At 45.8% G+C, this 27158-nt stretch overlaps 1 protein-coding gene across 1 annotated transcript; it reads right to left on the bottom strand.

The window, feature by feature from the left end:
- Positions 1-3830: 3830 nt before the first annotated feature.
- LOC120042899 (DISP complex protein LRCH3-like) lies at positions 3831-11525 on the bottom strand. Its single transcript, XM_038987668.1, has 7 exons — positions 11286-11525; positions 10899-11012; positions 10073-10173; positions 9647-9784; positions 9241-9318; positions 4198-4261; positions 3831-3862 (listed from the first exon to the last, which is right to left on the bottom strand). The coding sequence occupies exons 1-7, from the start codon at positions 11500-11502 to the stop codon at positions 3831-3833; spliced, it is 744 nt and encodes a 247-aa protein (XP_038843596.1). The 5' UTR covers positions 11503-11525.
- Between the last annotated feature and the right edge of the window lie 15633 nt (positions 11526-27158).

Below are 27158 nucleotides of genomic sequence, written 5' to 3'. Positions count from 1 at the left end.
ATTAATATAGTACAAAGTAATTGTTTATACACATTTCTTTTGAGAGGTGTTCTATTATATTGAAAGATACTGATCTAATAAGCAGTTGTTTATTTTTAAACATCTTTCCAAAAAAAGAATGCTGTCCCACATTTTGACATCACTAACTAAACACACACAATAAAAGACTGTGCCTTAAGCAACTCCTACAAATATCACCAGGTGTTGGGATTGCACCCCTCTCCAGCATGACCACATGGTGAGTAGTCTATCTGCAAACATTTCCGATAACATTTTTGAGCAAGTTGGTAAATCTTCATCTATTTTTAAATAGTGTCAGTACCAAACATCTCATATATCAAGAAATGTGTAAAGTACGCTTTTGGGATGTACATACAGTGCATTCAGAAAGTATTCAGACCCCATGACTTTTTCCCACTCATCAATCTACACACAATACCCTATAATGACGAAGCAAAAACTGTTTTTTAAAAACATTTTTGCAGATGTATAAAAAAATGGAAATATCACATTTACCTAAGTATTCAGGCCCTTTATTTCGTACTTTGTTGAAGCACCTTTTGCAGCGATTACAGCCTTGACTCTACAAGCCTAGCACACCAATATTTGGGGAGTTTCTTCCCATTCTTCTCTGCAGATCCTCTCAAGCTCTGTCAGGTTGGATGGGGAGCGTCGCTGCACAGCTATTTTCAAGTCTCTCCAGAGATTCCAGGCTCTGGCTGGGCCCCTCAAGGACATTCAGAGACGTGTCCTGAAGCCAGTCCTGCGTTGTCTTGGCTGTGCGTTTAGGGTCATTGTCTTGTTGGTAGGTAAACCTTCACCCCAGTCTGAGGTCCTGAGTGTTCTGGAGCAGGTTTCCATCAAGGATCTCTGTACTTTGCTCTGTTCATCTTTCCCTCGATCCTGATTAGTCTCCCAGTCCCTGCCACTGAAAAATGTCCCCACAGCATGATGCTGCCACCACCACCATCTTTCACCTTAGTGATGGTGCCAGGTTTCCTCCAGACGTGACACTTGGTATTCAGGCCAAAGAGTTGGTTTCATCAGAGCGGAGAATCTTGTTTCTGATGGTCTGAGAGTCCTTTGGGTGCCTTTCGGCAAACTCAAACCCTGGCTGTCAAGTGCATTTTACTGAGGAGTGGCTTCCGTCTGGCCACTCTACCATAAAGGCCTGATTGGTGGAGTGCTGCAGAGATGGTTGTCCTTCTGGAAGGTCCTCCCATCTCCACAGAGGAACTCGGGAGCTCTGTCAGAATGACCATTGGGTTCTTGGTCACCTCCTAGCTCTAGGAAGAGACTTGGTGGTTCCAAACGTAAGAATAATGGAGGCCACTGTGTTTTTGGGGACCTTCAATGCTGCAGACATTTTTTGGTACCCTTCCCCTACGGACAATTTCTTCGACCTCATGGCTTGGTTTTTGCTCTAACATGCACTGTCAACTGTTGGAGCTTATATAGACAGGTGTGTGCCTCTGCAAATCATGCCCATTCAAGTTGTAGTAACAGCTCAAGGATGAGCAATGGAAACAGGATGCACCTGAGCTCAATTTCGAGTCTCATAGCAAAAGATCTGAATAGTTACGTAAATAAGATATTTCATTAAAAAATATTTTTTTAGATACATTTTAAAACAAAAAAAATGCTTCCGCGTTGTTAATATGGGGTATTGTGTGTAGATTGATGAGGTGAAAAAATACTGTATGTTTTAGAATAAGGCTGTAACGTAAGAAGATGTGGAAATTAAAGATAGCTAGCAATATGTTAGCCAGTGGAGGCTGCTGAGGGGAGGACGGCTCATAAATGGCTGGAACAGCGCAAATGGAATGGCAACAAACCATGTGTTTGATACCATTCCATACATTCCGCTCCAGCCATTGCAACAAGCCCGTCCTCCCAAATTAAGGTGCCACCAACCTCATTTGATGTTCAAAATAAGTCAAACTGAAAAAGTCACAACCGAAACAATTGACACCATGGAGATATACAGAGGTTTCATCTTTGTATCTATGCCATTATGGCATCTGTGACAGCACGGGCAGTGCCATTGAGGCCATCTTCATTTTAAAGTTGCATGCGCCATGATCTACCAACTGAGCTACAGAGGACCACCATGTACCCACTTTCAAAATTGCACCTTGTGCATTATACTACTAGAATGTTCAGGAGTAAATTGAAAGCCTGACTGAGTCCCCCCCCCCAAGACCACATTCGGTCTTTAACTTGTCATGGTCTCAACTCACTGGGTCTGGATCTTGGGACCAACAAAGTCCTGGTAGAAATCTTGGTCTTGGCTTCTGGATATTACCTTACTCTTTGGTTTACAAACAATAGGCAACCCAATTTGAAGAAGCCAATGCTCTCTGATCATTGGCTGATCACTTCCAAACCCATAGGAATCCCCACACAGTTGACTACTTTTAAATAGTGGAAGCCCTCAATGGTAATGTCTATACTGAAACGAGTTATATCTATCGGAGTCCTCCATTTATGTCTATGATTGACACCCTTGCCACCGAAACGCCTGTTATTTTGTCAATTTGGTTTGCAAAATATTTCTCCAATGAATCTATAATGGAAGGTTAATCAAAATAATCACTATTGTGCATGGTTCTTCCTTTATTGCAACTTTTTCACTGTGTTTTGTAATAACACTTTTTTTGGGGGGGGGGGGGTAAGGTAAATTCAGATAAATATTTCAAATATGCAATACAAACAAAGTGTGTGAGTAGTATATATGTCCACCTGAAATATGTTGGAAGACGTGTGCTGAAAGTTGGGGAAAAATAGGATACAAATGCGATTTTTTATTTGTCCCAGTTTGCACCACTTCTGTATAATGACCCTGAGGGTACAAAACATTAAGAAAACCTCCTTTTCCATGACCGACTGACCAGGTGAAAGCTGATCCTTTATTAAATCCACTTCAAATCAGTGTAGATGAAGGGGAGGAGACAGGTTAAAGAAGGAGTTTTTAGACTTGAGACAATTGAGACATGGATTGTGTATGTGTGCCATTCAGAGGGTGAATGGGCAAGAAGATATAAGATATAAGAAGTGCCTTTGAACGGGGTATGGTAGTAGATGCCAGGCTCACCGGTTTGTGTCAAGAACTGCAACTCTGCTGTTTTTTTTACACTCTACAGTTTCCAGTGTGTATCAAGAATGGTTCACCACCCAAAGGACATCCAGCCAACTTGACAACTGTGGGAAGCATTGGAGTCATCATGGGCCAGCATCCCTGTAGAATGCTTTCGACACCTTGTAGAGTCTAGGCCCTGACGAATTGAGGCTGTTCTGGGGGTGCAACTGAATATTAGGAAGGTGTTCGTAATGTTTTGTACACATTTTGAGAAAGTATAAAGCGTAGATTCCCGGAGCGCCCTCTCTCTCTCTAATCCAGCATCGGTTTTTGATTCAGCCAGCTCGTGATTTGACCACAATAACAAAACAAAAAAAAGACGGGTTCATTTTAAGTGTTGGCAGCATCAATGTTCCCATGACGACAGACCACCACCGTTATTGTTGCTCTTTGTAGCACATGACCTTAAAAGGTTACTTATGCAACCTGACAACTTCCTAGTCTCCTAACCCTTCCCCATACACCCACCCAACCCCTCTGACATGCAAGGATCTAACATGTGAAAGTAAAAGGAATATGAAAAATAAGATGAAATAATAATAGAAAATAAAACAACCCCTACTGAACATAGATAAGAGGAGGATGGAGAGAGAAGTCAAATGACTAATAATAGAAAATAAAAAACCACTCTTACTCGCCGTCCAACTGACTGTTTGTCTGGGACAATCTCGGTTGTCCATCTGTTCGTCCGTCAGTCTTTAGAGGCTGCAAGTCGTAAGCAGTCTGTGTGAGGACACAAGAGGAAGAGACAGTCATCCCTTTCTTTGACGTACTCGTGCTCCCTCTTCTCTCTTCATTGGGGAAGACCTGTCTGGGAAGGCTGGGTGACCCTGTATGGTTGAGGGGGGGGGGGGGGGGGGTCTAGGGTTGAGGGGAAGTGGGGGGTGGTCGAGAGGGAAAGCCATATAACGTACATTCGGAGAGCGAGAGGGTGGGTCCTGTATCTGTCCATCCATGAGTGAGTGTGGAACTCTGCTGCCCTACATGGCCAGAGGGTTAGTGGTGGTGGCAGGGGAGGTTGTGTATTTGGGCGGGGCCAGCTCCAGGAGCGCACGTACCAGTCCCGGCCACCAGGGGGAGCCCTCTCTCCTCCAGGATGTGGAGGGGCAGGCACAGCTGGGTCTGAGGCCAGATGAAGAGCACACGCACACAGACAACAAAGGGAGGAGGGAAAACGGGAGAACAAAAAAGGGTATGTCAATGGATGGGTAAATAATAACAAACTACCAAAAGATAACAGAAATCAACACAAATGGAAAGACAAACTCAACATAAGATGGAAAAGGAGGTGAATGGGATCCAAACGGCATGACCTTGAGGAGAGCATGGAAGCGGAGCAGGGAGCAGTTGTGCAAACACAGGCACAGGGTTACAATAAGTAGGGACTTGTGAACTGAGACACCCACTGAACAACATATCCCACAGGAGCAAATATGGAGGGAGCAGGAGAGAGAGAACAAGCTGAACACAAGCAGAAGTAGCGAGGAGAGAAGACAGGCGGCAAAGAGGAAGGAAGTCACACCAAATATTTGGTTCATTTTATTGTGAAAGGAGGAGCTCTGGGAAAGAGTTGAAAGGTCAACAACAGAAGACACAGGAGAGATAGACACGTGGTTACACACACTGGAAGCAAACAGACCACTGACAGAGAGAACATACACACCGCTCTTCAGAGCCAGAGGAGACATTACTCCTTGTCATTCAGCATAGACCAACAACAAACTACACACACAGCCTGCGTCTCCCGAATGGCACCCTATTCCCTATTGAGTGCACTACTTCTAACCAGGGGGCACATAGGAATCTGATTAAAAGTAGTGCACTATAAAGAATAGGGTCCTATTTGGAACAAACCACAGATTCACTCTGTCTCACAAAATATGTGCTTTGTCTTCGTATAGAACGGTATAAGAGCACTCATTGCGATATACAGTGCCTTCAGAAAGTATTCACACCTCTTGACTTTTTCCACATTTTGTTGGAACACACACAATACCCCATAATGTTAAAGTGGAATTATGTTTTTAATTAAAAATTTAACGCTGAAATCAATACGTTTTTGTGACAAAATGTGGAAAAAGTTAAGGGGTGTGAAAACTTTCGGAAGGCACTGTAGTCCTGCCATATCCTGGGGCTGATTGTTACCACAGCTTGTGCCTACATAGACTGGTCCCAGATCTGTTTGTGCCATCTTACCCGCACAAACGCATCTGGAACCAGGCTAGTGTTAAACACATTCATCACACACCAGAGACACAAAATGGGGGTAGAGTGAAGTTGCCCCTACACTGATCTTGGGTCAGTTTAGCATTTTAACTACTAAAGATTAAAGACAAAGTGAAACATTGTAGTAAGTTAAAAGGGCTTTTGATAACCAAATGTGATAAAGAAGCAAGTTCAAACCCTTAAACCAGTACAACAAAAACATTAGAAAATTGCCTCATTGACTACTGCGTGCCGTGTGAACTTGAGTGGCTTCCAGACATGTCTATAAATTGTATTTGGGAGTATGGCTAGACAGTACACTGTCATTCTCTCAGCACATATCCAAGCTGCAGGCTAAGGTAAAATCTAGAGTTGTTTTTTTCTATCGTAATCGCTCCTCTTTCACCCCAGCAGCCAAACTAACCTTAATTCAGATGACCATCCTACCCATGCTACATTACAAAGACGTAATTTATAGATCAGCAGGTAAGGGTGCTCTCGAGTGGCTAGATGTGCTTTACCATTCGGCCATCAGATTTGCCACCAATGCTCCTTATAGGACACATCCTTGCACTCTATACTCCCATCTCAGTATACCCAGCGCAAGACCCACTGGTTGAAGCTTATTTATAAAACCCTCTTAGGCATCACTCCCCCTATCTGAGATGCCTACTGCAACACTCATCTTCCACATACTCCACCCGTTCTGCCAGTCCTATTCTGTTAAAGGTCCCCAAATTACACACATCCCTGGGCCGCTCGTCTTTTCAGTTCGCTGCAGCTAGCGACTGGAAACGAGCTGCAACAAACACTCAAACTGGACAGTTTTATCTCAATCTCAACATTCAAAGACTCAATCATGGACACTCTTACTGACACTTGTGGTTGCTTAACACGATCTATTGTTATCTACCATGTTTGTGCTGCTACCATGTGGCGATGTTGTCATGATGTGTTGCTACTATGTTGTGCTGTCATGTGTTTCTGTCATGTTGTGTAGTTGTCTCTTTCGTCGTCATGTGTGTTTTGTCCTACATTATAATTTTTTATCCCCCATTCTCACAGGAGGTATTTTGCCTCTTGGTAGGCAGTCATTGTAAATAAGAACTTGTTCTTAACTGACTTACATAGTTAAATAAAAAATGAACTTGTGCAAGTTGGGCTATCATAGCTAGGTAGTAAGACCAAAACCACTCCAAGCTCAGCTATCATTGATGGATATTTTGTTAGTTAGCTAGCGATGTTATCAGAACAGCTTGCGACAGTGCAGAATTTTACTATGGATACTGGCAGCATCGTGTGGTAAGTCTGACTACTAGCTGCAATTGATTTAATAGGAGTGGACATTTAACAACCTACATGTCTGTAGCTAACGTTAGCTTGCATTAACTGAATACTTGTTTTACTAGTCAGCTGTTTCTAGCCCAGCTAGCCTCGCTTAGGTTTGGCACATCTGAAGTCCCTCACTGCAAACCATATTGAATACTGTTTTATGCATAGTGTACACCATGTGCCTACAAAAGTGACTATTATTGTGGGCACTACCATGCGGTTTGCTAAGCTTTTTGCTCTTAGCTAGCTTGATGGCTAACTTCGGCTAACAGTACGATCGATGCCCGTCTAAACTACTGTAATGTTTAACACAGCTAGACCTTGCTCGCTGAATGAACACAGAAACATGTGCAATTGGGTTATTGACTGGACTATACAAGTTTATTCAATGCTAGCTAACTGCTTTGCTATTGTGGACGTCATGTATTTAGCTCCTTACTAATGTCGGGAAACAGTAGATCCGATGCCCCTGCCCATGTGAAAATTACAATTATATAGCCTACATCTGACTAAGCTCAAAACTTATGCAAGTGGATTTTTTGACAGGACAATACAGGCTTGTTAACATGATTGTTATTGTTTTATTGTTGTTCCATCTCATCTCTTTTCGTTTATTCACTTCTTGAACAAAAAGCCATGCGTACAGTTCGGGTGCAGACGCTCTACCATTCCCATGACGTTTTTTTCAATATGGCTGTGGCCACATCTTTCCAAGCTTGTGCTAGGTGCTCCAAAACCTATCATATGTTTTAAAAGCATTTTCATAACATCACGTTCAACAACGTTACCTAATGTCGACATGTAAAATGTAGGTTGATTTGAGCATTTCAGTTCCACTAAGGTTAGGATTGGGGAAGCAGATCCTAGATCTGTACCTAGGGGTAACATCACCCCGGAGCCACAAAATGAGCGTTAGGACAGAGGGGGGCTCGATCACAGACAGTCAAGGAGAAAAAGGTGCCTGTAGGATACTTGATTGTGCGTCAGCAAGGACTCAAAGGCTTACAAATTACCCTCGGCTACCTGCTCTCTTCTTGATTAGGCAAAAACGTCCGACTGACTTTGCAGCTAAGGCGAAGCCGTGTTCGAGTCAGGAAAGAAGAGAAGCGATAGGGCGTTGAATGGTCAGATTACTCGTGGTTGTTTCTTCTCAGAGGCAGTCGGGGAGGAGGAAGCACGTAGGCTACATATGACAAGCACTCCTACTTTGATGTTATCTGTGCAATGGAAGCGCTTTCGGGTGGGAAGGTTCCATCTAAAAAACACACGCACACACGTCGGCAGGCGGACAAACTTAAGGCACAGAAGGAGGTTCAGTAGGTAGGTACAGTAGCAAACAGCTCATTGACAACATAGCAACCTCCGGGTCTCGCTGTCTCTCTCAATGGGGGCAGTGCCAGTACATCACAGAAGGGTAACGAGGGAGCATTGAAGGTCCACCTCGCCACTCCTTGAGTGGAAGCAAGTAACCTTCCCCAACAAACAACTGGAACAACAAAAGATAAAACCTACTATATGGCTTTTGGCATATGGAGTTGTTCCCTTTTCAGTGGATGGCAAACCAGGCAGTGGCGAGCGCTCCTCTTTGTTATGGTAGAGTGGGACAGAGAGGTCCACTCTCATTCTTGCGTTTTTCCCTTGTCGAGTTCTGCTGCGTCTGAATGGATACCGCTGTGGTGATGGGAGTCGGCGCAATATGAAATGAGAAGCGCGTAGGAGTGCGAGTGGTGTGTGAGCGCGCATGTGTGTGTACGAGTGGTGGAGAGCCAGTTGGGTAAGGTGAGGAAGGGGTTGTGTGGTCCAGACAGACAGTTCAGAGGTGGGGCACCAGGTTGCAGTACAGGGCACACAGCACAGACATGGTGGACAGATAGAAGAGGGCGAAGCCTGCCAGCTGGGCCGGGGGAGAAGGCATTAGGAGGGGGGGAGGAGCCATGGAAAGCAGGACCCCCAGCGTCCCGTAAACACAGCCTCCCCGGCCATCCAGAACCTCCTCCACTGTGCACAGCCTCTCCTGTCCCATGGGAGATGAAGCAGGGGAGAGAATGGGCAGGCAAAGGATACAATTACATAGATAGGGGAGTTGTGTGTTTGGACGGACAGATGGAAGATGAGTTTGAGGGGGAAGTGTTACGGTTAAAAGGAAGAAGAGCGGAGGAGCAGAAAGAGAAAGTTACTGTTAGTAACAGGCAAGCGGCTCTCCAAGTCAAGTTTACAAAAGCTCTGCAGGTTGCCAGTTGAGTTAGCTGGAGTCAACTGATAAAAAGAGCAGGGACAGAGAACTAGGCTAAACGTTAGTGTTGATACAACAAGCAGCGTAGTAGAGGGAAGAAATCTTATGACAGAAGAGAAAAACCTGCACTGAAAGTAGCCTTTAGGTATTTAACTAAATTGGCGAGATCACCGTCTGCTGCTAGCAAATTAAAATCTGAAGAACAGTCCGTCAGTACAGGTTCTCTTGTATCACATGCTTTTTCTAACCCATCACAAACACACAGACGTTTTAGCATGAGGACTAGTGAGTTGTATACCAGTCCTTTATTCAACTAGTGTGAAGGTCTTACCTGTGGAACCCCGATCCTGCGACACGCCTCCAGAAAGTTCTCCACGTTCCGCCGACACTTGGCCATCGTCAGTTTGGGCTTGATGGACAGAGACAACGATAAGCACAACGACATCGGCTTGTCTCAAATGGCACCCTATTACCTGTATAGTGCACTACTTTTGACCAGGGCCTACGGTCACAGTAGTGCACTATGTAGGGAATAGGGTGCTATTTGGGACATATACAGTGTCTGATCATAACCCAAATGCAAATGTATGGCAAAGTAAAAAGGAGCATTGTTGTATTGATATGCTTGAAGTGTAGTGTTCCTGACTGACTAAATTCATCCTAAAACTGGCATCTCACTAATGCACGTATGGTATGCACGCACAGCACACGCATAAAGTGCACACACAAACACTCACCACAGCAGGGGAGGGCACATGGATGCTGGGTACGGATCGTGGCCGCACATGATTTGCCAGATGGCAGAGGACGACCCCGTCGGTCAGTGCTGCTCCCAGGTCGCTGGGCAAGGACACTTTCAGACGCGACTCTATGTTCTACAAAATAGAGCAGGACACAATTTCAGGGGGATTAGCACAAGTAGGGCCAGGAGTTTTTCCTGACTTTGTGATCTGACCTGGGCTCATAAAGCATCTTAGAGTAATAGTGATGTTCTAGGATCAGATCCCGTGTCCATCTAATTATGATCTGAAAGGAAAGACTGATTCTATTTCAGCACTTCTCTGAAATGCTTTATGTATATGGGCCAAGGAACCCAGTAGAAACTCCAGGCCCTAATGGCTTGGTCAAAAGGCGGGAGAATCTGTTTGTCGGGTGTTGTTCACCTTCCGCAGTTGCTCCACCAGAGCAGCCTCCTCTCCCATGGGGCCTTGAGGCTGGGTAGGGGTCACCTCTTCAGGCTCCGGCCTGGGGGCGGCACCATCACCTGGGGGGGAAGGCAGAACCAGACAGGCTCAAACATACACATACAAGATCAAAAGCTGGTGAAAGCAGAAGCAGAAAGCAGAAAGCAGACAGACTGGCGGAACTCTACAGCAGACAGACTGGCGGAACTCTACAGCAGACAAACTGGCGGAACTCTACAGCAGACAGACTGGCGGAACTCTACAGCAGACAGACTGGCGGAACTCTACAGCAGACAGACAGGCGGAACTCTACAGCAGACAGACAGGCGGAACTCTACAGCAGACAGACAGGCGGAACTCTACAGCAGACAGACAGACGGAACTCTACAGCAACATACAGGCGGAACTCTACAGCAACAGACAGGCTGTGACCTATAGTCAGACAGCACTCAAAGTAACAGATGGGATCAGAAAACCAACAGAGCTGAACATCATACATCATACGTACAAGTCAAAAAGCCGACAATTTCCCCTCCCCCATTTAAAACATAGAAATCTGTCCATGTTGAAAATTATTCCCCACTGCCCCCCTTCTATTTTGATCAACTATCTACAGTGTTGCTCAGTGACTTTGCAGGATCCCATCCAGACATGTCTATCAGCCCAGACACAGTTACCAGAACAATGTCACATACGACACTCAATTGTGACATGCGCATTGCACGCTCAAGAGGTACCAACACTCTCTTCTGAAAGCTCCCAAGGCCATGCAGCAAGATCCAGAGGTTGTGATCCGGTGACATACCTCTCCTCTGCTCTTCCTTCTGGCTGAGGCGAAACAAGAAGCTGTCTGGCCGCTGGGCGGGCCCCTGGCAGGAGGGCGGGGCAACAGGGCCGGGGTAAGAAGGTGATTGGAGGGCTGCAAGCAGAACAGGATGTGAGCAGGTGGGAGAGCGGCAGAGTGAATAGTAAAATTCTTTCAGATCCACAGGAACGTCTAGGGGGTAGTGGTCAATTTGGAATACATAAATTAGTAAGGAGAGAGAGGAGTGTGTTGGAAGCCGCTCAAGTTCACATCCATTTATAATCTGGTTTCCCTGGAAGCCAGTAGGACAAGCTGCACCGAGCAGTGTATGGCAGCCGTGATGTAACCGTAGAGGGAAATGGAGGAATAGTGTGACTGGTGTCTTACCTGTGGGAGACAGGGAGGAGGAGCGATCCTCGCCCTGCTGAGTGGCCAGTCGAGTCCGAGCGGAGAGCAAACAAAGAGAGGGAGAGAGAGAATTCATGTAATTTGAGTCAAGACGAAAACACCATTCATGCATATACAGTTCCCTCAACAATACTCCGGTCTCACCCCTCCTTTGACACCAGAGATGTAATGGGGGAGGGTAAAGGCCTGTAAACATCACTCGACTGTTTGGTGTTTACAGACCTATCTTTTAGCGCTACAACAAAGATGGGCAACTGTTACATAAGAGAGGGTGGACTATGGGCATAGAGCCATGAAGTAGGCTCTCTGGCTGCAGGTAGGTAGAGTGCTCCTTAGAGTTAGCTTAAAATAACAATCATATTCATGGATTGTAGAGGTTGACCGATTAATTAGGGGCAATTTCAAGTTTTCATAACAATCGGTAATCGGCATTTTTGGACGCCGATTGTGGCCGATTACATTGCACTCCACGAGGAGACTGCGTGGCAGGCTGACCACTTGTTACGCGAGTGCAGAAAGGAGCCTAGGTAAGTTGCTAGCTAGCATTAAACTTATCTTATAAAAAACAATCAATCTTAACATAATCACTAGTTATCTACACATGGTTGATGATATTACTAGCTTATCCTGCGTTGCATATAATCAATGCGGTGCATGTTAATTTATCATCAAATCATAGCCTACTTCACCAAACGGGTGATGATTTAACAAGCGCATTAGCGAAAAAAGCACTGTTGTTGCACCAATGTGTACCTAACCATAAACATCAATGCCTATCTTAAAATCAATACACAAGTATATATTTTTTTAAACCTGCATATTTAGTGAATATTGCCTGCTAACATGAATGTATTTTAACGAAGGAAATTGTGTCACTTCTCTTGCGTTCTGTGCAAGCAGAGTCAGGGTATATGCAGCAGTTTGGGCTGCCTGGCTCGTTGCGAACTGTGTGAAGACCATTTCTTCCTAACAAAGACCGTAATTAATTTGCCAGAAATGTACATAATTATGCAATGTAACAGCAATATTTAGACTTAGGGATGCCACCTGTTAGATAAAATATGGAACGGTTTCGTATTTCACTGAAAGAATAAACGTTTTGTTTTCAAAATGATAGTTTCCGGATTTGACCATATTAATGACCAAAGGCTTCTATTTCTGAGTTTATTATATTAAGTCTATGATTTGATATTTGATATTTGCAATACTAAATTACCTATTAGAACATCCAATAGTCAAAGGTATATGAAATACAAATGTTATAGAGAGAAATTGTCCTATAATAACCACAACAAAAAAAACGTATTATCTGGGAATATTGAAGACTCTTGTGAAAAGGAACCACCAGCTTTCATATGTTCTCATGTTCTGAGCAAGGAACTTAAACGTTAGCTTTTTTACATGGCACATATTGCACTTTTACTTTCTTCTCCAACACTTTGTTTTTGCATTATGTAAACCAAATTGAACATGTTTCATTATTTATTTGAGACTAAATAGATGTTATTTTTGTATTATATTAAGTTAAAATGTCACGATTGTTATGAGACGAATGAGTGGACCAAGGCGCAGCGTGGAAAAAATACATCTTTTAATAAAGGAAAAAACAAACACTTATAAACGAACAAAACAAACGATCGTGAAGCTAAACCGAACTAAGTGCACACATGCAACATAGAACATAGACAATTTCCCACAATCACCTAAAGTCTATGGCTGCCTTAAATATGGCTCCCAATCAGAGACAACAATAAACAGCTGTCTCTGATTGAGAACCAAACCAGGCAACCATAGACTTTCCTAGACCTCTCTACTGAACACAACCCCATACACAACCCCCTAAACAATACACACACCCTAAACTAGAAAAACACACAAACATCCCATGTCACACCCTGACCTAACTAAACTAATAAAGAAAATCAATATAACAGAGACCAGGGTGTGACATAAAATAAAAGTGTTCATTCAGTATTGTTGTAACTGTCATTATTACAAATATATATATAAAAATCAGATTTTTTTGGTCCTCCAATAATCAATATCGGTGTTGAAAAATAAATCGGTTGATCTCTAATGGATTGGATTTATATACACCTAGTGTTTTCCTACTAGGTGCTCAAAGTGCTTTACATTGTTGTTAGGGTTGCGTCAATTCAATCTGGTATAAGGACAAGTATGACAATGAGTCACTAATTGTATGCTATGTACTTTTTATTAACTAAGTAATAAATGGCAAATGCAATTTTCGTATATACGGGTTCACTGCACCACCCCGCAGGGTAGAACAGAGAACTGACTTGTTCCTGACAAAGATATTATAATATACTCATGACAGAGATAGTTCCCGCTTCCGAGCCGGCCTGTCAGAGTAGAGACTGGGCGTGGTTTAGACTCACCCAGCCTATCACCGGCGCTCAGGCTAGTCCTAGCCTCTTTGCGCTCTTTGGTGTCCCGGCGCTGTTGCTGTGTAGATTACGCTCCCTCACCCCAGAGACTGAGGTCAGACAGCTCTGCAACATTGTCTGAGCTATTTGCACCTGTATACAAAAGCACACTGTTCTCGCTCAAGGCTAACCACAGCTTCCCAGCACACTTATCTGGGGGCTAACTGTTACTTCCAGCACACACACACAGACACCCAGGCGCCCAGGCCAACAGTTGCTAATATTCAATCACATTGAGTATTCAATCACAATCACATATAGTATTGGGTTGTAATGCATAATTCAGAACCTCACATTGTACAGGAGAAACACCTCAGCTCACACCTGGGTGATGCTACGGCAGCCATTTTGCACCACACATGCGCTAGCCAAACCCTAACAATCACCTAACTGGCCCTGGGCCAGTGTTTAGAAACATGCTTTAACACCCAAAGTATAAGGAAATAAAGAGAAAGAGACGGCGAAGGGAGGTTGAAAAGAAGACGTACAAGTTCGCAGTACCTGCAGTAGACACGTGGGGACGATATCTATGGACATCCCAGACCCGGAAAGAGACTGGGGTGGGGGGGACAAAAATATAAAAGGAGAGAGACAAGAGAGTAAAGCCAAAAGGTGGATTGAAGGATTTTTTAAAATAAAAATGTAACTCAAGAAAAATAAGATTAAAAGAGACTGTTAAATGCTGAGAAAGATAAAGAGAACATTGAGTACTATTCTGCTAATTGAGTAAGCACAGTGGAAACAGCATGCTGCACAGATAAGGGCAACAAAACAACAACTGTGTTTGTGGGTGTTTGCGTCTGTGTGATGGTACACTACATGACACAAATGATGTGGACACCTGATATAACAGCCTCCACTCTTCTGGTTAGGCTTTCCACTAGATGTTGGAACATTGCTACGGGGACTTCAGCCACAAGAGCATTAGTGAGGTCGGGCACTGACGTTAGGTGATTAGGCCTGGCTCGCAGTCGGCGTTCCACTTCATCCCAAAGGTGTTCGATGGTGTTGAGGTCAGGGCTCTATGCAGGCCAGTCAAGTTCTTCCACACCGACCGACAAACCATTTCAGTATGGACCTCACTTTGTGCATAGGGGCACTGTCATGCTAAAAAAGGAAAGGTCCTTCCCAAACTGTTGCCACAAAGTTGGAAGCACAGAATCTTCTGGAATGTCATTGTATGCTGTAGCGTTAAGATTTCCCTTCACTGGAACTAAAGGGCCTAGTCCGAACCATGAAAAACAGCCCCAGACCATTATTCCTCCTCCACCAAACTTTACAGTTGGCACTATGCATTGGGGCAGTCCTCCTGGCATCCACCAAATCCAGATACGTCACTCCAGAGAACGCGTTTCCACTGCTCCAGAGTCCAATGGCAGCGAGCTATACACCACTCCAGCCGACGCTTGGCATTGCGCATGATGATTTTAGGCTTGTTTGCGGCTGCTCGGACATGGAAACCCATTTCATGAAGATCCCAACTGAGAGTTATTGTGCTGACATTGCCTCCAGAGGCAATTTAGAACTTGGTAGTGAATGTTGCAACTGACAACAGATGATTTTTACACGCTATGCGCTTCAGCACTCAGCGGTCCCGTTCTGTGAGCTTGTGTGGCCTAACACTTCGCGGCTGAGCCATTGATGCTCCTAGACGTTTCCACTTCACAATAACAGCATTTACAGTTGACCGGGGCAGCTCTAGCAGGGCAGAAATTTGTCAAATGGACTTATTGGAAAGGTGGCATCCTATGACGGTGCCATGTTGAAAGTCACTGAGCTCTTCAGTGAGCTATTCTACTACCAACGTTTGTCTATGGAGATTGCATGGCTGTTTGCTCAGTTGTATTCACCTGTCAGCAGCAGGTGTGGCTGAAATAGCCAGATCCACTAATTTGAAGGGGTGTACACATACTTTTATATACACTGCTCAAAAAAATAAAGGGAACACTTAAACAACACAATGTAACTCCAAGTCAATCACACTTCTGTGAAATCAAACTGTCCACTTAGGAAGCAACACTGATTGACAATAAATTTCACATGCTGTTGTGCAAATGGAATAGACAACAGGTGGAAATTATAGGCAATTAGCAAGACACCCCCAATAAAGGAGTGGTTCTGCAGGTGGTGACCACAGACCACTTCTCAGTTCCTATGCTTCCTGGCTGATGTTTTGGTCACTTTTGAATACTGGCGGTGCTTTCACTCTAGTGGTAGCATGAGACGGGAGTCTACAACCCACACAAGTGGCTCAGGTAGTGCAGCTCATCCAGGATGGCACATCAATGCGAGCTGTGGCAAGAAGGTTTGCTGTGTCTGTCAGCGTAGTGTCCAGAGCATGGAGGCGCTACCAGGAGACAGGCCAGTACATCAGGAGACGTGGAGGAGGTGTCATATATACATATATTCATATACATAGCTCATAAATCAAGCACATATATTAAACATGATTTAGGTGGCCTAGGCTGATTTAGAGCCTGCTTGTGACCATAGGATTAAAGCTTGCACAACACACCCCATTGCTAAGACACAAGATTGTTGTTGCATAACACATGGTTCCCCATTTTGTCACAAAGACACTAACCGCACAAGACAGTATTAGAGCGCCAAACTAAACCGCCTGACTTAAGTAATTGCTCACATCCCCCTAATCAGGAAACCCCCTAGCCCCAGACAGTAACGGCCAGTTACAGTTCCCCTTATCTCATGACTCCTGGACACACAAATATTTCATCATCGCATGAACACACACACTTCACTCCCCTCTCTACTGGTCGGGTGCCAAGAGCAGAGGACTCTGCTGTGCACCAATGGGGCTACTGCTATGGCCAGAGCAGACCCGCCTCCAACTCTTCAGGACCAGTCAGAAGACCAACACGAAGAGACTCTACCTACATTGTTCCATGTATAAAATCTGCTGTAATCTCTGTTTAGGCTACCCTTTTTCAGCTGACTCCTTAAGAGCCATATGATTAGGTCCGTGCACGATAAACTGCAGGACAAGATATCTTTGACTCAATAAACCTGCCATTTTGCTACAACTGAAATCCACTCTGTCCAGCGTCTTGATTTGGTCTCTCTCAGGTAGTTATTCATCAACAAAACTTGGTAGCAGAGGATGGTTTCAACATCTGATTTCGATCTATGACAAGTTGGTGTGAGAGGAGACAAATCATTGAGCGCAAATCAGACGGAAGAGTGACCTGCAGTCCAGGAGATCTTCAACCATTCGACTTGCCTCAGGAAACTGATCAGAGCGCTCAACTAAAAGGTAAGCAGAGCCTGTTAAATCAAAATCTGCATATTGTATTTTAGTATGACCAAAATTTTGATCAGTAGTACTGAGTGTGAGTATGAATCGTTGCTAAATTGTTACTAAACTGTTGTGGGTATACTTCAAAAGATATCTTGTGTTGAGTAGAACATTCTATGATTTATTGTTGTATTGACCATATGAATTAAATGAACTGAAATCTGCATAGAAAACCGTCCTGTTGATCAGGTTATGTATGAAGTGAAGTTAAATGATAAATGAACTGAAATCTGCATAGAAAACCGTCCTGTTGATCAGGTTATGTATGAAGTGAAGTTAAATGGACTGAAATCTGCATAGAAAACCGTCCTATTTTAAATAGGTTATGTATGAAGTGAAGTTAAATGATAAATGAACTGAAATCTGCATAGAAAACCGTCCTGTTGATCAGGTTATGTATGAAGTGAAGTTAAATGGACTGAAATCTGCATAGAAAACCGTCCTATTTTAAATAGGTTATGTATGAAGTGAAGTTAAATGATAAATGAACTGAAATCTGCATAGAAAACCGTCCTGTTGATCAGGTTATGTATGAAGTGAAGTTAAATGGACTGAAATCTGCATAGAAAACCGTCCTATTTTAAATAGGTTATGTATGAAGTGAAGTCGGAAAAATTTATTTGTAACCATAGTCAGTTTTGACGTTCTACTGTCCAGAGATTGGGAGTATATTGACGATTAAATAGAGAGAAAACATTTGTTGGGGAATAATTGCCATACTAAGAATACATAAACGGGGTAACATTTACGGCCGCTGAGCCCAAATACTGCTCATACCAGCCGCCGAGCTGTGAATTAACCCAGCCGCCGTGCTGAATGCTGACTTTGCTTTTTCCCTCTTTGTGCTGTTGGTATTTCCCAAAGTGCTAAAATTATTCTGACAATTGTTATAGAACCGCTTGAATTTACTAATATATTGTTCCAAAAGGATATTGCCGAATCATTTTTAGAAAATGCTTATATAAATCACTGAACAGATTCCGATAACACACCCCCGACGATATCACCACATACTCATTAACTCTTTGTGTACGAGGGTGGGACACAAGAGATAAGTCTGTGGCTGCACCACGAATACATCCCTGGTTTCGACCAAGGACGGGCTAAGTATACAAAGATAGAAATAAACACCACATAGTAAAGGACTGACTAAACCTAGATAACGCATTATACATATTATTAGACGAATTAGATCAAATGACTGCATCCACCATGCCCAAACTTAAATTCAATGAGTATTTAGATCAGAGTATGATTGATAGAGCGGGAGGTAAAGAACAGTACAGGAAAGTGAAGAAAGTGTGGGAAGGGATAAAACTACAATGGACACAAGCAGGCTACTTTAGCGGGGGAACCCCTACAGGGGGGAAACTCCAATCCATGCAGAGAGGGCTAGAGGAAGCAGTGGAGAAAGCAAGAGCAAGTGAGACAGAGAGGAACAAGACACACATGTTTAAAAACGAGGGCAAAAAAGAGAGAGAGAGAGCAGAAGCGGAACTAAGAATAGGGACATGGGCGATAGAGGAGACTAGGAGGGTGCTACCAAATAACAAACCAGACATGATGTGCATGGTCTCTGAAACGTCAGCAGATACCAAAGCTACACACGACTATTCTCCCACAGCCCCCCAAGCTGACAACACCAACACGGCGTCTGCTCCTCCCACACTATATCCAGAAATACCAATAGAGGGGGCCCAACCTCCACCATATTCAATGGGCCATAATCAACAAGGCCCGTCTCACAACCCGTTCAATGGTAACCCTTTCCTCACCAGGACCCAGCCCGCAATACAGGCCCCTGTTCTAAGTGTACAGGCAGGCCAGCTGAAGGGGGCTATGAGTTTTGGAATAACAGGAGGGCAGATTATGTGTGAGCAACTCCCCACCACCAGCACTCCAGATCCAGGGAACACCTCCCAATGCAACTCCGGGGTTTTCCCCGGAACCGGACCCCACCTGATAGACCTCAGAGAGTCTGTGGGCTCTCTCATGAGTCTGAAAAATAAAGATGGAGGTGTGTGCTTCCCCTCACAACCTAACCCCACCTACTACCGAGAGTGTTCCCCGCGCAGCCTCCAAGCTGAGGAAGGATCCTGCCAAAGCCACGTGAGCCAGGCAACGGAAAATGATGAGGACAGTAACAGAAACGCACCCACCAGTGTAGAGGTTGAATACGAAATACAAAACCTAAGAAGACAACTAAGTGAATCGATAGCCCTAGCGAAAGGAATGATGGGCGTCGAAGGAGAAGGGATGGGTGAATACCACATCGAAGGCATAATGAATGGTAAGGTGACGGACGTGACCGACACCCAGAGGGCAACCACCACCCGAACGTCCGCCCGGCAGGCTGGACTGAAAGCTAAAGGAGTGACCACCAGAGAACACTGGGACTCTGAACGGGGTGGAGCCTGCATGCTTCCCCTACGCCCAGCAGCTGATCCACGCTTCTTAGAGTACCAACCTTGGAAAATGACTGACTTGACCACAATTATGGAACAAATGCCCAGTCTGCATGGAGGGGCCTCAGCATGGCTACTCCAACTTCAGACTCTGACCTCGGGTCTGAATCTCTGCCTAGGAGATATGAAAGCACTACTAGCCAGAGCAACCGACCATGGCACAATGACCGCTCTCATAACAGCAGCCAACCTGGACGACGACCAGCCTACCTTGCCATTGGACCACTTTAGGACCATACTATGGGGGGAACTGCGCAGAGCATACCCTACAGAAAGAAACCATGCCACCCTGTCTTCATTTACCATCAATCCAGGTGAGCATCCAGCAGCATACCTGGACAGGGCCAAAACCACCTGGAGATCAGTCCACGATGAACCATTCGATCACACGGACACCACTCTCAACATGTGGAAAGACATGGTGGTGAATGGGTGCCCAGGTGATGTAAAAACCAAACTCAGAGGAACCGTGGGGCTGATTGCACTCCCTCTGACACAATTCAATACGCATGTGCATCACCATGTGACCCAACACAACAAGGAAAAAGGGGGTGCTGAGAGCCAGTTCCAGTCCCTTCAAGTTCAGCTCTTGAAGCTACAACTCAAAGAAGCACAGAAGGGGGACAGACCAAAGAAACAGATGGTGGCTGAAGAAACACCGGAACCTGACTCTAAACCTGACATCTCTCAAATAGTTGCACAGACTGTCTCACAGATGATTCAACAGCAGGCTGCACCACTCCCTGTTCCAACAGGGACTCAACCAATGGTGGGACAATACCCACCCCCCCAGCAGCAACAACAGCCATACACTAGATGGGAACAACGGGGTCCGACTAAAGGGCCCTGCTACAACTGTGGTACCCCTGGCCACTACTCACGGGAGTGTCAACAGCCACTCTCTGCACCACAACGTGCATGGAAAGGTAGGGGACGGGGAAGAGGAAGTGGGGGATACCCACCTCCGCAACACTACCATCACCACCAATCCGGACCAAACTATATGCAACCAGCAACACCAACACCAGCATACAACCACCCAGGACCTACTCACATGCAACAGCAGCAGCAGGGAGGATACAACCAACCTCAGTTCCAGGGAATGGCTGGAGACACAATGCCCTGGCCATGAAGATGCCCACCACCTGCGGCAGAAGGGAGACCTGCGGCAGGAGGGGGAAAACAACATTTTCAACTACACACTGAGCCAACTATTATGTGTGAGGTAGGAGGTGTTCCCCATCAGTTCCTTGTAGATACGGGGTGCACCTATTCTGCAATCAGATCCCAGCACATGCTGTCATCAGACTCCATATCGGTGGTGGGAGTAACTGGATCTCCCGAAAACCAAAGACGTACCATTCCATTGACTTTCTCCTGGGGAAACTCTCAGTTGCAACACCAGTTCCTGTATTGCCCCAACTGCCCAATCAATCTACTAGGGAGGGACCTGTTATGTAAAATGGGGTGCACCATATACCTTACTGAGGGTGGGGTGGAAGTATCCACCCACCCACCCTCCTCAACACCTGATCACCCGGTAAGAATCATAATGATGCCACTCCTGCCGACCCCTTTAATGTCCGAAACCCAAGAAGTGTACTGGCTGAAATTAACTCCCATGGGGCCGGCCACCCCACACATCCAGTTCAAGTTCAACCAACTGAAATCACAGATCTACACTCTACATCCATATAAGACTCCACAAGCTGAGATCCATTGTACACTCAATGTAACGGATACTGATGATTGCCCCTATACAGACGACTGGGACGAAAACATGATGCACCTGACACCAACTATCAGGTGTTGCACCATTGTGTGTGGCCCAGAGGGGGTGGCAGCACCGGTTATCCTACAACCACACCTGAAGACCTGGTACATGTTGGGTGAAGAGTCGGCACCTCATGTCACGCTTGCTGTGGGCAATGGTTTTGAAGCACGAAGCCTAGGTCCCATGATCAGGCGGGCATCCAAACTAACCTGGGAGCCCACCTCATCACCAGGCATACACAAGGCCACCTCTGAAAATATGTGGAGATTCCTGTACCTAGACACTGAAGAACAATGTCTTCCTGAACGTCTACCCCTGCCAAGACATCATGGGAAACCATACACTGACCATCCCTCATCGGAAGCACTGATCTCCACTATTGATGAGAAAATTTGGACCACGTCCCCATTCGATGTGGGTCAGCTCCAAGTTGCCCCAGTCGCCATCACCCTACTGAACCCAAATCAGACACCTGTTTACCGAACACAATATCGCTTGAAACCTGAGCAGACTATTGGAATCAAGCCAACCATAGATGGCCTCCTGGCAACGCGAGTCATCTATCGCACTGTCTCTCCATGGAACACGCCCATTCTGCCGGTCTTGAAAGCTGGTGGTGAAACATACCGGATGGTCCAAGACTTCCGAGCGGTAAATGACGTTACTGCACCCATCGACCTGCCTGTCCCTGACCCTCACATCACACTGAGCAATCTCTCACCCAAGCATCAGTACTTCACGGTAGTGGACCTGGCTAATGCTTTTTTCAGCATTCCTCTGGATGAAGCATCTCAACCACTCTTTGCGTTCACCTATGAAAACCAACAGTACACGTACGCTGTTCTTCCACAAGGTTACAGGTGTTCCCCAGGAATTTTCAACCACATCCTGAAGACTCACCTGTCTGAACTGGAAATCCCAGAAGGTGTGGTTCTGATTCAATACGTGGACGACCTCCTGCTTGGAGCTCCTACCTCTGATCTCTGCCTACAAATGACAAAAACGCTACTGGACTTCCTTGCTACCAAAGGATACAAGGTCAAGCTGAGCAAAGTACAGTCCTGTCGAAGAACTGTGCTTTTCCTTGGAAGAGAAATCTCAGGAGATGGAGCGGGACTTTCCAAGTCCCACAGAGACTCCATTCTCCATCACTCACGCCCAATCACTGTCTCTGGGATGTTGTCTTTCCTAGGCTTGACGGGTTACAGCCGAACGCATATCCCTGACTATACAGCCAGAACTGAACCACTGAGAGAGATAGTGCGTGATGCTGGACCCAGGAACCTCCATTCTCCCCTGGCCTGGACGCCTGAAGCGTCAACAGCTTTTGCACTCCTGAAAACTGATCTATCAGCGGCAGCAGCTTTGACTGCACCTGATTACAAGAACAAGTTCCATTTGGATGTTTCTGAAAAGGAAGGATTCACCTCGTCCGTCCTATTCCAGAAACAAGAGGGGGAGAGAAGGGTATTGATGTACCACTCCTCCAAACTTGACCACATTGAGGTAGGACAGACAACATGCTCCAGATACGTTGCTGCAGTAGCGAAAGCTATTGAAAAAACAGCTCACCTCGTGATGTGTCATCCATTGGAGATCCACACCCATCATGGCGTTGCTGCGTATCTGATGAGCAAAGAATTCACGTTCAGTGCTGAAAGAAAAACCAAGATCCAGAACAAATGCACTCAGTCACACATCGCGTTTGTTAACACCGACAAAAATATGGCAGATGCACTCAACGCAGAAGAAGGACTGCCCCACTCTTGTGCTGAAAGAGCGGCACAAGAACTAAAACTGAGACCAGACCTGAAGAATGAACCACTGACCAATCCCGACCAATGGCTGTACACTGATGGCTGCTGCTACAAAGGAGAGGAAGGTAACATTGCAGCTTATGCAGTGGTACAGCAACTACCAGACGGTTCACATGTCACCCTTGAATCGGCCATCATCCCTCAGCCAGCATCTGCCCAATTGGCAGAAATCATAGGATTGACACAGGCTCTCATTAGAGCAAAAGGAAAAACTGTAAACATCTACACAGACTCAGCTTATGCTCATGGAGCAGTCCACACTGATGGACCCCAATGGGTGAGAAGAAACTTTACAACAACAGGAAATCTCCCAATCAAACACAAGACACAGATGGAGAAACTAATAGCATCAGTTTCATTACCAGAAAAGGTAGCCATCATGAAGTGCAAAGGACACCAGCAATTAAAAACTAGGGTCAGTGTGGGAAATGATGCAGCGGATACGGCAGCCAAGAAAGCGGGAGGTTACACACCCAGACAGATGGTACTGCAACCAGAGCTATCACAAACAGAGCTTACCCAGCAAGACATAGCGGTGCTTCAACACTCAGCCGGACCCTACGAACACTCAGTATGGGCACAGAAAGGGGCAACCAAGGGACCACATGAACTCTGGAGATGTCACGACGGAAGACTGGTTGCCCCAGCAAAACTCTGTCCAGAACTCTTACGAGAAGCACATGGCCCCACACACGAAGGCAAACTGAAGACCCTTCAAAAGGTCTCGCACATCTGGTGGCACCCTCACATGAAAGGAATGACTGACTTATTTTGTGACGAATGCAACATTTGTGGCAGCCACAACTCAAAGAAACCATATCAAACACCGATGGGTTCATACCCAGTGCCCAATGCATGTTTTCAGGACATTAGCATAGATTACACCGACATGGGCGCCGATAATGTATCTAAAGGGAAACGCTATCTCTTAGTCATGGTAGATAGGTTCTCCAAATGGGTAGAGGCAATACCAACAGCAAAAGAGGATGCCAGGTCAGTCATTAAGTGGCTACAAACAGAACTTATACCCAGGTATGGCATCCCACGACAAATCAGATCCGACAATGGGTCGCACTTCAGTAACAAACACCTGAGACAGGTGGAAGAAAGATTTGGCATAACGCACAGATTTGGATCTGTGTACAGGCCCCAATCTCAGGGCCTGGTGGAACGCTCAAATCAGACTTTGAAAGCTAAGATAGCAAAAGTATGTGCAGGTTCGAAGTTGACATGGGTTGAAGCCCTGCCTCTGGCGTTGATGGCCATGAGAGCCTCACCAGGGGCAGGCACCCATCTCTCTCCTCATGAGATAATGACTGGAAGAGTCATGCCTGGTCCACCAAGAGAGGGAGGTCATATGCCCGCTCTTGATGTACAACAAATTGAAATGTCTGATTATGTGAAACTACTGACGGAACTCTCTGCAGCACTCTCTACCCAGGTTCGCAAGGTCCAAGAGGGGGAGCTGACGGGAGACACGCCACCACTGAAGGTAAAAGTTGGTGACTGGGTGAGGGTTAAAGTCCACAAGAGAAAGTGGCTGGAACCCAGGTGGACTGGACCGTACGAAGTGAAGGAGGTTACTTCACACTCAGTTCAGGTCAAAGGTAAATCAGGCGCACCTTGGCACCACCTAACACATTGCACTCCAGCTCCAATTCCTTCCAGAACACTGACAGAAGTCAGAGCTGATTTGAGCGGCCTAAATTCGATTCCAAATGAAGACACTCCTGACTCAGGTGATGCGGCATCAAACTCCGCCTCCCCTGAAAAAGGAACCTCGCCCAGTTAGAGGGACATTTCTCCCTCCCTGGGAAAGGCTAGGGATATCTGGCCCCTTATTTGTGATATTCCTACTGATATTTGGGGTGTCCCTGGGCACCTTCACATGGTTAATAGAACAACTATCACACCCTACCACATCACGTACACTTACCCCTACCCATATCCCAAACACCGTCCCTGACATCACTCCCTCCAATCACTCCCGTCCCAAACGTAGCACTGCACCCACAGAACAACAATGCACTCCAACAAAGGTCAGAAGCACCACCTTATGTGTACCCTCAAATGTGACCACCACCATTACACTGCCTTGGGGGGTATTGGGAAATGCTAGGAATGGCCTGGGAGGGCATGCTCTGGAGTACACCAGATTTAACTGGTACATGACAAAAGGGGGGTTTCAGGAGTGGTCATGGAAGAACCTGGTCGCTGAGACTGGTCCTGACTGGTCCAGTTATTCATCAGGACAAGCAGTTCTTATCTGGCGACAAAGATTGTCGCTGACTAGGACTGGATTGCATAATTGGGGTCTATCACTAATTATCCGACCAGGTACTGGGACGGGTTGTCAGGATTTTATACTAGCACCACATGAAGATTCTAGCAAGGCTCAACTCTACTGGCCATTAAAAATCTGCATTACACAACAGGCTCAGCCCTCTGCTATTTCTGACCGGTTTACTGTTTTAACATCTAAGGGGAAGGGTGATTGGGGTCCTATTATTTTGGTCACCACTCCTACCACCCCTGATGATACCATTCTTACTGCCACCGGAATCTCAGGTTTCTCTAACAATTGGCTTTTATTGACCGAACAAGCAGCTAACACGACCCTGCAAAGCTGTGTCGTTTGCATGGGAGCTAGACCATTGCTCCGCATAGTCCCAGCCGCCATTACCGGAGACTGTCTAATGCCCCTTATGGACAAAGACAACCCACCTGAGAAGTGTTCACAGTGGGACGCTGTTTATCCGGTAGTCACCACTGTGGTCAAGAAACCGATATTCTCCTCTAGCGTGGCTAGAGCTAACTTCACATGCATAAACATGACAGGAGGAGGGACATTGTTTGGTAAGCTCCCTGCTAGTTGGTGCTTGTACACTCACATGCTCACGGCCATCTTTAAACCAGTGTCTAGAGCTGATGTGTGGTGGTGGTGTGGGGGAACTCGTCTGTTTGACAGACTTCCCCGCAATGCCACTGGTACCTGTGCACTTGTAACTCTTCTGTTGCCCATCTCTGTTTACCCCATAGGCGTCCAAGATCTGCTCACCCGTATACAAGCCCTGGGTCCTGAATATTGGCCTACCAGGACCAAGCGCACGGTGGGCCCTTCTGCTGGGGACCCAACTTACATTGATGCAATTGGCGTCCCCAGGGGGGTACCAGATGAGTATAAATTGGTTGACCAAGTAGCCGCGGGTTTTGAATCATCATTTTGCTGGTGGTGTACAGTTAATAAAAATGTGGACAGAATTAATTACATTCATTTTAATGTCCAGAAACTGGGCAATTGGACTCAACAAGGCTTCGAGGCGGTCCATGGCCAATTGGCAGCTACATCCCTGATGGTATTTCAAAATAGAATCGCGGTAGATATGTTATTGGCTGAACGCGGGGGGGTCTGTGCCATGTTTGGGGAGCAATGTTGTACTTTCATTCCCAATAACACAGCAACTGATGGTAGTCTTACTGTTGCCCTAGAGGGTCTTCGTACACTTAATGGGAAGATGAAGCACCACTCCGGGGTTGACACCTCTATGTGGGACTCCTGGATGGATGCGTTTGGTAAATATAAGACCCTGATCTCCTCTGTCCTAGTGTCCGTTGCTGTTTTTGTGGCTATCCTAACCCTGTGCGGTTGTTGCTGTATTCCTTGCGCTCGCACATTAGCCACTAGATTGATTACCACTGCCATTACCCCTATGCCCAAGGACCAGGCCCATATGTACCCGCTTTTGGAGGTTGAGGACCCTAATGAGGCCTTTGCACCTTTTCAGGAACCCCTCCCTCCTGACTTCTCCTCTTGGCCACTCCAGGTGTAGTTCTTGGAGTGGTCTCCTTTTTGTCCTTGCTCATTTACCTCGCTTCGCTGCATACTTGAGGGGGCTTCTTGTTTTCGTTATATCCTTATTTTTTGTCTCTGCTATAGTTTTCACGTCTTAAAAGACGGGGGACTCAAAAATTTGGTTTCTACCAAATTGTTTGGTTGCTTTTATTTTTCACGTCTAATAGACGTGAAGAGGGGGAT

Source organism: Salvelinus namaycush, unplaced genomic scaffold (genome assembly GCF_016432855.1).
Source record: "Salvelinus namaycush isolate Seneca unplaced genomic scaffold, SaNama_1.0 Scaffold799, whole genome shotgun sequence".
NCBI lineage: Eukaryota > Metazoa > Chordata > Actinopteri > Salmoniformes > Salmonidae > Salvelinus > Salvelinus namaycush.
This window is presented reverse-complemented; position numbering and strand designations above follow the sequence as displayed.